The 13,028-nt window shown below is 43.2% G+C and overlaps 1 protein-coding gene across 1 annotated transcript in view; it reads right to left on the minus strand.

Annotated features, from left to right (window-relative positions):
* The window catches only part of kdm6a (lysine (K)-specific demethylase 6A), an 85,437-nt gene that overhangs the window by 41,918 nt on the left and 30,491 nt on the right, over window positions 1-13,028 (minus strand). The window contains 1 exon segment of the mRNA XM_029638776.2: window positions 12,888-13,008. Coding sequence (XP_029494636.2) covers window positions 12,888-13,008 — 121 coding nt within the window.

Raw genomic sequence — 13,028 nt, forward strand, 5'->3', positions numbered from 1 at the left:
TGGGGGCGGCCCGTCAGGAAGTCCAGTACCCAGTTGCACAGGGCGGGGTCGAGACCCAGGGTCTCGAGCTTGATGACGAGCTTGGAGGGCACTATGGTGTTAAATGCCGAGCTGTAGTCGATGAACAGCATTCTCACATAGGTATTCCTCTTGTCCAGATGGGTTAGGGCAGTGTGCAGTGTGGTTGAGATTGCATCGTCTGTGGACCTATTTGGGCGGTAAGCAAATTGGAGTGGGTCTAGGGTGTCAGGTAGGGTGGAGGTGATATGGTCCTTGACTCGTCTCTCAAAGCACTTCATGATGACGGAAGTGAGTGCTACCGGGCGGTAGTCGTTTAGCTCAGCTACCTTAGCTTTCTTGGGAACAGGAACAATGGTGGCCCAATAGGGATTGATTGAATATGTCCGTAAACACACCAGCCAGCTGGTCTGCGCATGCTCTGAGGGCGCGGCTGGGGATGCCGTCTGGGCCTGCAGCCTTGCGAGGGTTGACACGTTTAAATGTTTTCCTCACGTCGGCTGCAGTGAAGGAGAGTCCGCATGTTTTAGTTGCGGGCAGTGTCAGTGGCACTGTATTGTCCTCAAAGCGGGCAAAAAAGTTATTTAGTCTGCCTGGGAGCAAGACATCCTGGTCCGTGACTGGGCTGGATTTCTTCTTGTAGTCCGTGATTGACTGTAGACCCTGCCACATGCCTCTTGTGTCTGAGCCGTTGAATTGAGATTCTACTTTGTCTCTATACTGACGCTTAGCTTGTTTGATTGCCTTGCGGAAGGGAATAGTTACACTGTTTGTATTCGGTCATGTTTCCAGTCACCTTGCCCTGATTAAAAGCAGTGGTTCGCGCTTTCAGTTTCACGCGAATGCTGCCATCAATCCACGGTTTCTGGTTTGGGAATGTTTTAATCGTTGCTATGGGAACGACATCTTCAACGCACGTTCTAATGAACTCGCACACCGAATCAGCGTATTCGTCAATGTTGTCGTCTGACGCAATACGGAACATATCCCAGTCCAAGTGATGGAAGCAGTCTTGGAGTGTGGAATCAGATTGGTCGGACCAGCATTGAACAGACCTCAGCGCGGGAGCTTCTTGTTTTAGTTTCTGTCTGTAGGCAGGGATCAGCAAAATGGAGTCGTGGTCAGCTTTTCCGAAAGGAGGGCGGGGCAGGGCCTTATATGCGTCGCGGAAGTTGGAATAGCAATGATCCAAGGTTTTTCCAGCCCTGGTTGCGCAATCGATATGACATCGCCGAAGTAGAGGATCGGTAGGATGGTCAATTTTACGAGGGTATGTTTGGCAGCATGAGTGAAGGAAGCTTTGTTGCGAAATGGGAAGCCAATTCTATATTTAATTTTTGATTGGAGATGCTTAATGTGAGTCTGGAAGGAGAGTTTACAGTATAACCAGACACCTAGGTATTTGTAGTTATCCACGTATTCTAAGTCAGAGCCGTCCAGAGTAGTGATGCTGGATGGGCGAGCAGGTGCGGGCAATGATCGGTTGAATAGCATGCATTTCATTTTATTTGCGTTTAAGAGCCGTTGGAGGCCACGGAAGGAGAGTTGTAATGGCATTGAAGCTCGTCTGGAGGTTTGTTAACCTCTTAAGTCGACCCGACACGCATGCGTCCCATCTAGCCATCTGGAAATGCAAATGCGCTACGCTAAATGCTAATAGCACTTGTTAAAACTCAAACGTTCATTAAAACACACATGCAGGGTACTGAATTAAAGCTACACTCGTTGTGAATCCAGCCAACAAGTCAGATTTTTAAAATGCTTTTCGGCGAAAGCATGAGAAGCTATTATCTGATAGCATGCAACACCCCGAAATACCCGAAGGGGACGCAAACAAAATAATTTGCATAGCCGGCGCTACACAAAACGCAGAAATAAAATATAAAACATTCATTACCTTTGACGGTCTTCTTTGTTGGCACTCCTAGATGTCCCATAAACATCACTATTGGGTCTTTTTTTCCGATTAAATCGGTCCATATATACCCTAAATATCGATCTATGAAGACTGTGATCAAGGAAAAAACACCGTTTTAAAACGCAACGTCTTTTTTAATTAAAAAAGTCGACGACAAACTTTCACAAAACACTTCGAAATACTTTTGTAATCCAACTTTAGGTATTAGTAAACGTTAATAATCTATCAAATTGATCACGGGGCGATGTGTATTCAATAGCTCCACGTCTTGAAATCATGTTCAGAAATTTCTCATCCAATACATCCTGTCGGAGACCGGAAGGAATGGGCTCTCTCTCGCTCGTTTGACCAAGAAACAAAGGCCAGGCAAATGACAAGACTGGCGACATCGTGTGGAAGCTGTAGGACTTGCAATCTCAGCCCCATGTAATTTGGTTTCCCATCAACAATACATGCAGGTGGCGCATTGATACTTTTTCCAGTTTTCAGTGATACGTTTTTCTTGCGCTTTTCGATGAAACGCAGGCTCTGTTATAGTCACAGCTGTGATTTAACCAGTTTTAGAAACGTCAGAGTGTTTTCTATCCACACATACTAATCATATGCATATACTATATTCCTGGCATGAGTAGCAGGACGCTGAAATGTTGCGCGATTTTTAACAGAATGTTTGAAAAAGTAGGGGGTAGACTTAACAGGCTAACCGGTTACTCCTACCCCATACTTTTTCGAATATTCTGTTAAAAATCGCGCAACATATGTGCCATGTAAGAAAGCTAACGTTTAAGTTCCTTGCTCAGAACATATGAAAGTTGGTGGTTCCTTTTAACCTCTTGCTTCTACCCTCTCCTTTTTTGAACATTCTGTTAAAAATCGCGCAACATTTCAGCGCCCTGCTACTCATGCCAGGAATATAGTATATGCATTTGCTTAGTCTGTGTGGATAGAAAACACTCAGACGTTTATAAAACTGGTTAAATCACTGCTGTGGCTTTACCAGAACGGCATTTACATCGAAAAGCACAGGAAAAACTGATCACTGAAAATGGAAAAATATATTGCTGCGCTACTTGAACCCATTGATAAAGGTGAACCACAATTAATTGGCTGAGGTTGCAGTACCTACAGCTTCCACACGGTGTCTAGAGTCTTGTCATTTGCCTACGAGTTTTTTCTTGGTCAAACACATGCAAGGCAGCGCATTTCTTCAGGTCTAGGACCGGATATTTTGGTTGAGTTTCTAGCCGGACATTTTTCCAGACGGACAGCTAATGATTTTTACATCGCCTCCTGATGAATTTTATCGCTTATTAACGTTTACTAATACCTAAAGTTGCATTACAAAAGTATTTCAAGTGTTTTGTGAAAGTTTATCGTCGACTTTTGAATTTTAAAAAATGACGTTACGTTATGAAACGCTGTTTTTTTCGTTTATCACACAGTCTACATATAACGATATCTAGGCTATATATGGACCGATTTAATCGAAAAAAAGACCCAATAGTGTTTATGGGACATCTAGGAGTGCCAACAAAGAAGATGGTGAAAGGTAATGAATGTTTTCTATTTTATTGTGCGGTTTGTGTAGCGCCAAATATGCTAATTATTTTGTTTACATCCCCTGCGGGTCTTTTGTGTTGTAGTGTATTGTTACATGCTATCAGATAATAGCTTCTCATGCTTTCGCCGAAAAGCATTTTAAAAATCTGACTTGTTGCCTGGATTCACAACGAGTGTAGCTTTAATTCAATACCCTGCATGTGTATTTTAATGAACGTTTGAGTTTTAACTAATACTATTAGCATTTAGCGTAGCGCATTTGCATTTCCAGAGCTCTAGTTGAGACGCAAGCGTCCAGAGTAGAAGCAAGAGGTTAACATAACACGAGTCTTCAATATTCCCAGGTAAGAAGTTTTAGGTAGTAGTTATTATAGGAATTCTTGGACTATTTCTCTCTATACCCTTTGTATTTCATATACCTTTGACTATTGGATGTTCTTATAGGGACTTTAGTATTGCCAGTGTAACAGTATAGCTTCCATCCCTCTCCTCGCCGCTACCTGGGCTCGAACCAGGAACACATCGACAACAGCCACCCTCGAAGCAGCGTTACCCATGCAAAGCAAGGGGAACAACTACTCCAAGTCTCAGAGCGAGTGACGTTTGAACGCGCACCCCGCAAACTAGGTAGCGATTTCACATCGGTTACACCAGCCTAATCTCAGGAGTTAATAAGCCTTTGGTCATTAATATGGTCGAATCCGGAAACTATCATTTAGAAAACAAAACGTTTATTCTTTCAGTGAAATACGGAACCGTTCCGTATTTTATCTAACGGATGGTATCCCGAAGTCTAAATATTGCTGTTACGTTACACAACCTTCAATGTTATGTCATAATTAGGTAAAACTCTGGCAAATTAGTTCGCAATGAGCCAGGTGGCCCAAACTGTTGCATATACCCTGACTCTGCGTGCAATGAACGCAAGAGAAGTGACACAATTTCACATGGTTAATATTGCCTGCTAACCTTTCTTTTAGCTAAATATGCAGGTTTAAAATTATATACTTCTGTGTATTGCTTTTAAGAAAGGAATGGATGTTTTTGGTTAGGTACACGTTGGAGCAACGACAGTCCTTTTTCACAAAAGCGCACCGCATCGATTTATGCAACGCAGGACACGCTAGATAAACGAGTAATATCATCAACCATGTGTAGTTATAACTAGTGATTATGATTGATTGATTGTTTTTTATAAGATAAGTTTAGTGCTAGCTAGCAACCTACCATGGCTTCTTACTGCATTCACGTAACAGGCAGGCTCCTCGTGAGGCAGGTGGTTAAAGCATTGGACTAGATTGAATCCCTGAGCTGACCAGGTAAAAATCTGTCGTTCTGCCCCTGAACAAGGCAGTTAACCCACCGTTTCTAGGCCGTCATTGAAAATAAGAATGTGTTCTTAACTGACTTCCCTCATTAAATAAAGTTGTAAATAATAATAATAATAAAATTGGCGTACAAAAATACCGATTTCCGATTGTTATGAAAACTTGAAATGGGCCCTAATTAATCGTCCATTCCGATTAAATCGGTCGACCTCTACTACAGAGGGCAGTGCAAACGGCCCAGTACATCCAGGACCTCTATACCAGTGGGTGTCAGAGGAAGGCCCTAGAAATTGTCGAAGACTCCATCCCCCCTAGTCATAGACTGTTCTCTCTGCTACCGCACAGCAAGCGGCACCGGAGCACCAAGTCTAGGTCCAAGAGGCTTCTAAACAGCTTCTAACCCCAAGCCATAAGACTCCTGAACATCTAGTCAAATGGCTACCCAGACTATTTGCATTGCCCCCCCTCTTTTACACCACTGCTACTCTCTGTTGTTATCATCTATACATAGCCACTTTAATAACTCTACCTACATGTACATATAACCTCAAATAACCAGTGCCCCCGAACATTGATCCTGTACCGGTACCCCCTGTGTATAGTCTCGCTATTGTTATTTTACTGCTGCTCTTTAATGATATGTTACTTTTATTTCTTATTCTTATCTGTATTTTTTAAAGCTGCTTGTTGGTTATTGGTTAGGGGCTACTAAGTAAGCATTTCACTGCAAGATCTACACCGGTTGTATTCGGCACGTGACTACTATTTGATTTGCATCCTGTGATTTGTGTCCTGTCTTCTACAATGTCTTCTCGCCATCTCATCAGCCTGTGACTTGGACACACGTACAGAGCATAGCTTACTGCATTAGAAAGGACATACTGTACCATACGCAGACACTGACTTTTAGTCTCTACTGGTAACGCAACACTGGAAAATGGAGGCAAGAGAATGTAACCCAAATCAAAGCTCCTGCAGCAAGACCAGGCCATAACATGGTGCTGCAGACAGAGGTGGCAGTCTAAAATAAACATGAGGTGTCACACACAGTTAAGAACCATCGGCCTTGCAGCAGAAGCGGTCAATGTCAGACATAAAAATCAGGGCAGCTCAGCCAACCTCCCTCCCTCTCGCCTCAGTTAGGGCTGGCAGGGAGTGAGCCACTGCTAACACACACAGTCATTACTGTCACACACACATACACACCAACCGAGAAGTGGGAGATTTAACTGGGTCAAACACACACATATCTTCAAAGCCACACACACCTAATCAATAACATACACACTGGTCATCGAGAATATATCACCACATCAAACACAAATGCAATACATTACCATACATGCCAAGCCTTTTGTGCGGTTGCAGGAACTCCCTTAAACGCCATTACATCCTCCAGCAGCCCTCTTCTTCTCTCCCTTTCCCTCCCTCTATAGCTCTCTATCGCTCCACTACCAGGCAGATAATGCAGCAGGATTGTCAGCTTGCCTTTCCTCCCCCCTCTCTCTCTCTCTCCACTCTCTCCGTTCTCTGTGTCACTGATTCCTATTGAGCAGACGGCAGCACTAGAGAGGAGAGAGATGACAATAACTCCAGGCAGGCAGGCAGACACCCTCTCTCCTCTTCCTCCCCCTCTCTCTCGCTCTCCTCCAGCTGAGAATCTGCTCTATGGTCACACAGGAAGGAGGATTCTCATCACCTGACTAATATGCACCAGTCAATTACTCTCATCCTCCCTCTCACTCTCTGGGTTCTGCCTTTCTCACAGCTTACATTGTGGGGTAGGTGTGAGTTGTAGGTACAGTAACAGCTGTTGGTAACTGGCAAGACATAAATTCTATGCAAAATGGCTGAGTGTTTCCATAGGTTGGCTCATTGATTCCTTTTACATGAAAATACTAACAGAATTTCTAAACTGTTACTATGGCTAAGCCTTTTCTCCATCCAGAAAACGTACCACTGCCTTCCACCCTCGTCCCCCCGCTCTGTCATGAAGGAGGAAAAGCAATTGTCGCTAAGGCCGTATGCTTTGAGGTCTCCACCCCTCCCTTCTCTCTCTCCTCCTTTACACGCTCATCACTCAGCCTCCCTTCTCATTCCTCTTTTCCCTCTACTCATACCCTCTCCATCTCTCCTCCCTACCCTATTATTTTCTCTCTCCCTCTCTCTGCTCACACCTCCTCCTCCTTCTCGCCATAGATAACTGGGCCGGGCCAGTGTGTGTGTGTGTGCACGCCTGTGTGGCTGGCAGGGTGCCGTAGAGCTCAGTGGGGAGTGTATGTGACTAAGGCAAGGGAGGACGTGCAGCACGTGTGAAGCCTGTTCAGTTGAATACGGCTTCTTGTACACTCACACAGTCAGCAGCCAATCAAGGGCAAACCAGGGCAGGACCAAAAATCTAGACACCTGGCTCTTTCCCCTCCTCTCCCAGGGAAGGGTGTCCATCCTGGCCCATCTCACCAGTCTGAGAGAACCCATCCTGTGTACAATCTCCCCATGGCTCTTAGTCTCTCAAGACAAAAAGGGTTGCCTCCCACAATGTAGGAGCTTAACATGTCTGTATGTATACAACGTTACTTTGGAATAGAGGAAAGGGCACAAATAGGAGCTAGCAAGATTGAGATCACAGATGTTATATTTAATGAGTGCCTTTCGCAAGCGTCTCATTTGCATGAGCTTCAGCAATATACCGTATAACGACAGTATGATTTTAGATAGATAGATGTTATTGTGAAGTGTAAACGTCTAGGAGCAACAACGGCTCAGCCGCGAAGTGGTAGGCCACACAAGCTCACAGAATGGGACTGCCGAATGCTGAAGTGCATAACGTGTACAAATTGCCTGTCCTCAGTTGCAACACTCACTACAGAGTTCCAAACTGCCTCTGGAGACCACGTCCGCAAAATAACTGTTCGTCGGGAGTTTCATGAAATGGGTTTCCATGGCCGAGCAGCCGCACACAAGCCTAAGATCACCATGCTCAATGCCAAGCGACAGCTGGAGTCTTGTAAAGCTTGCCGCCATTGGACTTTGGAGCAGTGGAAATGCGTTCTCTGGAGTGATGAATCACACTTCTCCATCTGTCAGTCTGATGATGATGCCAACTGTAAAGTTTGGCGGAGGAGGAATAATGGTCTGGGGCTGTTTTTCCATGGTTCGGGATACGCCCCTTAGTTCCATTGTTGTAAAATCTTAATGCCACAGCATACAAGCATTTCGCTACACTCGCATTAACATCTGCTAACCATGTGTATGTGACCAATACAATGACATTCTAGATGATTCTGTGCTTCCAACTTTGTGGCAACAGTTTGGGGAAGGCCCTTTCCTGTTTCAGCATGACGTTGCTCCCGTGCACAAAGCGAGAACCATACAGAAATAGTTTGTCGAGATCCGTGTGGAAGGACTTGACTGGCCTGCACAGAGCCCTGACCTCAACCCCATCGAACACCTTTGGGATGAATTGGAACGTTGACTGCGAGCCATGCCTAAATCGGACAACATCAAAACGACCCTTGAATAATTAGCGTAAACAATAAATCAACCGTTCCATTTTGGCAATTGCATTCACAAATTCATGCAATTGTTTTTAGTCTTTGCTGTAATAAAGGTTTAACCAAAACAAAAAAACTTGTGTACGCTAAATGTATTTAAATGTTGTTTACATTGTTCCAAATGGTCAGAGAAATTATATTGTAATCTAACAGCACCTGTTTGGGACACACAATATGCAAGCAGCTCCTTATCTTCTCTTACTTGATCTCCAGTATTTTCCACAAATAGTCAAATTTATTCCACACATCTGACTCTCCCTTTAACTCCTGAGAAACCAGTAAACAAGCCCCGTTTCATGTTAATTTTTCACGTCCTCTACATCCATTTTGCTGTCACGTGTTACGGTGTTCAGAGCTTGTTATAACCAATTTTTTGATGTGATTATGATATGCTATAGGTCCGGCCCTATCGATGCATACACGTGTCACGTAAAGAGAGCAAAGGTCAAGGGAAAGGGAATGTTTTTCCTTAACAAACGAGGCATTTTGGTAACAGAACTTTTCGGTCAGAAATTATTGTAATTGTGTTGCAGCTTCAGCAACATGATAAACATAATGTTCTGTGGTGGTCGCTGCAGCAGGTATGAGAGAGGGACAGGGTGATAAACACTGTTGATGTTCTGTGGTGGTCGCTGCAGCAGGTATGAGAGAGGGATTGGGCGATAAACACTTGATGTTCTGTGGTGGTCGCTGCAGCAGGTATGAGAGAGGGACAGGGTGATAAACACTGTTGATGTTCTGTGGTGGTCGCTGCAGCAGGTATGAGAGAGGGATTGGGCGATAAACACTTGATGTTCTGTGGTGGTCGCTGCAGTAGGTATGAGACTACGGGTGCTAGTCACAGTCACTCGCTGGTCATTTATTTTATTATTTATTTATTTTTCATTATTCTTTTTTTACACAAATACCTGTTTAAAATGTTCAATCAATCATTTGGTCGAGAGAACAGACCGTCACCAAAGATAATTTTTTAGTAAGGGACAGCTTAGTCCCCGAATAAATAAATAAAATCAATGTCAACTGAGTTGTCTGTTCTTTCGACCAATCGATTGGTCTACATTTTAAGACGTGTATTTTATATATACTGAACAAAAATATAAACGCAACATGTAAAGTGTTGGACCCATGTTTCATGAGCTGAAAAAAAAGATTACAGAAATGTTTCACACACACAAAAAGCTTATTTCACTGAACTTATGTGTACACATTTGTTTACATCAATGTTACTGAACATTTCTCATTTTCCAAGATAATCCATCCACTTGACAGGTGTGGCATATCAAGAAACTGAATAAACATTAGATTAACCTGTTGAGTGTCGGGGGCAGTATTTTGATGTTTGGATGAAAAAACGTACCTGGCCCAAATGAATATGCTGTCAGCCACAATGTTTCCAAAACTGTTAAAATATATCTGTGACTATAACAGAACCGATATTGCAAGAAATCCAACCCGGAAGTGCTGTTTTTCCTGAAAGCTCTCTGTTCCAATGCCTACTGTCGTTCCATTAATGCCTACTGTCGTTCCATTTCAAGGGATATCAACCAGATTCATTTTCCTATGGCTTCCCCATGGTGTGAACAGTCTTTAGACATAGTTTCAGGCTTTTATTTAGAAAAATGAGCGAGAAAGATCACATTGCGTCATTGGATGGCTGGGTGCCAGCAGCGTTTGCATGCTCGAGCAGCTTGGAGCAGACATTTTCTCGCTCTCTCCTATTGAAGAAGCTACAGTCCCAGTTGAAATATTATCGATGATAAATTGTAAAAACAACCTGAGGATTGATTATAAAAAACGTTTGACATGTTTCTACGAACTTTACGGATACGAATTTTCGGCTGCCCGGTCTTGATCTCTCGAGCCTGTGGATTTCTGAACATTACCTCCATTTGGTTGGCGCGTTTTTGGATATAAAAATAATCTTTATGGAACAAAAGGAACATTTATTGTGTAACTGGGAGTCTCGTGAGTGCAAACATCCGAAGATCATCAAAGGTAAGCGATTCATTTTTATTGCTTTTCTGACTTTCGTGACCAATCTACTTGGCTGCTAGCTGTTTGTAATGTGTTGTCTACTGAGAGAGATGTCCTTACATAAACGCTTGGTATGCTTTCGCCAAAAAGCTTTTTTGAAATCTGACACGCCAGGTGGATTAACAACAGGATAAGCTGTGTTTTGCTATATTGCACTTGTGATTTCATGAAAATTAAATATTTTTAGTAATTTAATTAGAATTTGGCGCTCTGCAATTCAGCGGATGTTAACGAAAATGATCCTGGTAACGGGATGGGTGCATCAAGAAGTTAAACAGCATGATAAAAACACAGGTGCATCTTGTGCTGGGGTCAATAAAAGGACTCTAAAATCTGTCATTTTGTCACACAACACAATGTCACAGTTGTCTCAAGTTGAGGGAGCGTGCAATTTGCAGGAATGTCCACCAGAGGTTTTGCCAGAGAATTTAATGTTCATTTCTCTACCAACATCATTTTAGATAAGTTGTTCTGTCTGTAATAAAGCCTTTTTGTGGGGGGGGACTCATTCTGATTGGCTGGGCCTGGCTTCCAAGTGGGTGGGCCTATGGCTGCGCCCCTGCCCAGTTATGTGAAATACATAGGGCCTCATTTATTTATTTCAATTGACTGATTTCCTTATATAAACTATAACTCAGTAAAAATTGTTGCATTTATATTTTTATCCAGTACACATAGTTAAATAGAACTATAAGAAATTTAAGATTTGTCCAATTCTATCCAGCTCATGGCTCCAGCTATGCATGTGGTTTACTAACTTGCTAGATGTCAAGATCAAGGTTCTTTGGTTACAGCAGAGATATTCAGTCTCGTCCTGGATCAAGATCCCTGTTGCGTAAACAGTTTTGTGCATAAAAAAAATTGAAATGATATATTTTGGGAAATAGCGCCCCTTGTGTGCACATTCAGTTATACAGCATACCCCTGTATGGTACAAAAAAGTTATGACTATCAAAATCTGGACAACACCCAACCCTATTGTGGATACCAATTTTATGTATCGGTGTCCAGTATAAGGAAGTTAGAGGTAGTTTTGCGAGCCAATGCTAGTCTATGGATATTTGCTAGCATGCTAACTTCCTTCATACTGGACACAGAGACATAACATTTTTATACACAAGTCGGACTTTGGGAAAGTAAAATCCCAAAGTATCCCTTTACTCCCAGACATAGTGCTGTTGCTGCCCTAGGTCTGGGACTTCAGAGAGAACATGGCTCCTCTGACCTCTTTCAGTAGCACATGAATCAGATGCAAACATGTGTATCCATCCACAGCCAACCCAGCTATGTAGTGAAGCTACAACAGGTATTTACAGTAAGTCACAATCTAGTACTGGGAAGTATGGGAGCAAAGGAAACAAAACATGAGGCGGACTGTATTTCTTCACATTTGTTTCACTTGCAAGCTATAGCACATAATATTTTACAAAAGTACGCTAAAGGGCCATAGAGAAAAGTCTGCTTCTTGTTTTCTTTATTGCCAAGGAAAATCTGGTATTGTAGTATCGCGATACGGGTATCGTGACAACACTACTGTCTAGGGTGATGGAATTCAACATGCTGGGAGGGAAAGCTGCAGCTGAAGCGGCCTTATTTGGACAGATCCCTCAGGACTATGACCATTAGCAAATATACTGCATGCAAACCATAGTTACAGCCTTGGCTGGCTGTAAAAGACTACTCAGAAACAGTCAAAAGCAGACAGACTACTACAGCTAACCCTTCTATGAGCTCTACTGGGAATAAGAGCACACCTATCAAATGCACATGCACACACCTAACACCTATCAAATGTATGGCAGCTCCGACACTGTCTGGGTCAGAAGCCCTCAGGTTGGTGTGTGCATTTCTCTGTCTGGTCTGGACAAAACAAAAGTATACATTCACAAGGGAATAGAAACAGAGAGCCACCCTGGCTTATAATGTCAATGGCACAACACAGGTCTACACACCCGCCAAACAACACACTATTCTTACACTTAATCCAGCAGGGAAGATAGCCTGTCTCATATTTTACCATAGGGTCATAGAGGACCTGTTTTGAACAGGTAGAAGAGAGGCTGCTAACCCCATTAGTTACCGAGGGCGGGGCCTGTTGATATTTACATGACATTTCAGTCATTTAGCAGACACTCTTATCCAGAGTGACTTACAGTAGTGAGTGCAATGATTTTCATACTTTATTCATACTGGTCCCACGTGGGAATCAAAACCACAACCCTGGCATTGCAAAGGCCATGCTCTACCAACTGAGCCACGAGGGACTGGGGCACCTGGTCACTCCTGGTCCGGGAGGGCTGCTGTGTGTGCAGGCGATGTCTATAGGGGTGTGTACAGTGCTAGCTATGCTACATACCTAGGCTTATACTGTGCTGTAGCAGTTATAGTAGTAGCAGCAGTAGTACCAATAGTAGTAGTAGAAGCAGTTGTACTAATAATAGTAGTACTAATAGTAGTAGTATTAGCAGTACATACCTTTAGACTTGACTCATAATCGGTGTTGCCTTTAAACATGAGGCCCAGTCTCATGTGGATCTCCGTGGCTCGGGAGAAACTGGGGTCAACATAGAGCACTTCCTGAAACGCTTTTATCGCCCTGCACACACACAGAGACAC

The sequence above is a fragment of the Oncorhynchus nerka genome, linkage group LG1 (assembly GCF_034236695.1).
Source record: "Oncorhynchus nerka isolate Pitt River linkage group LG1, Oner_Uvic_2.0, whole genome shotgun sequence".
Taxonomy (NCBI): Eukaryota; Metazoa; Chordata; class Actinopteri; order Salmoniformes; family Salmonidae; genus Oncorhynchus; species Oncorhynchus nerka.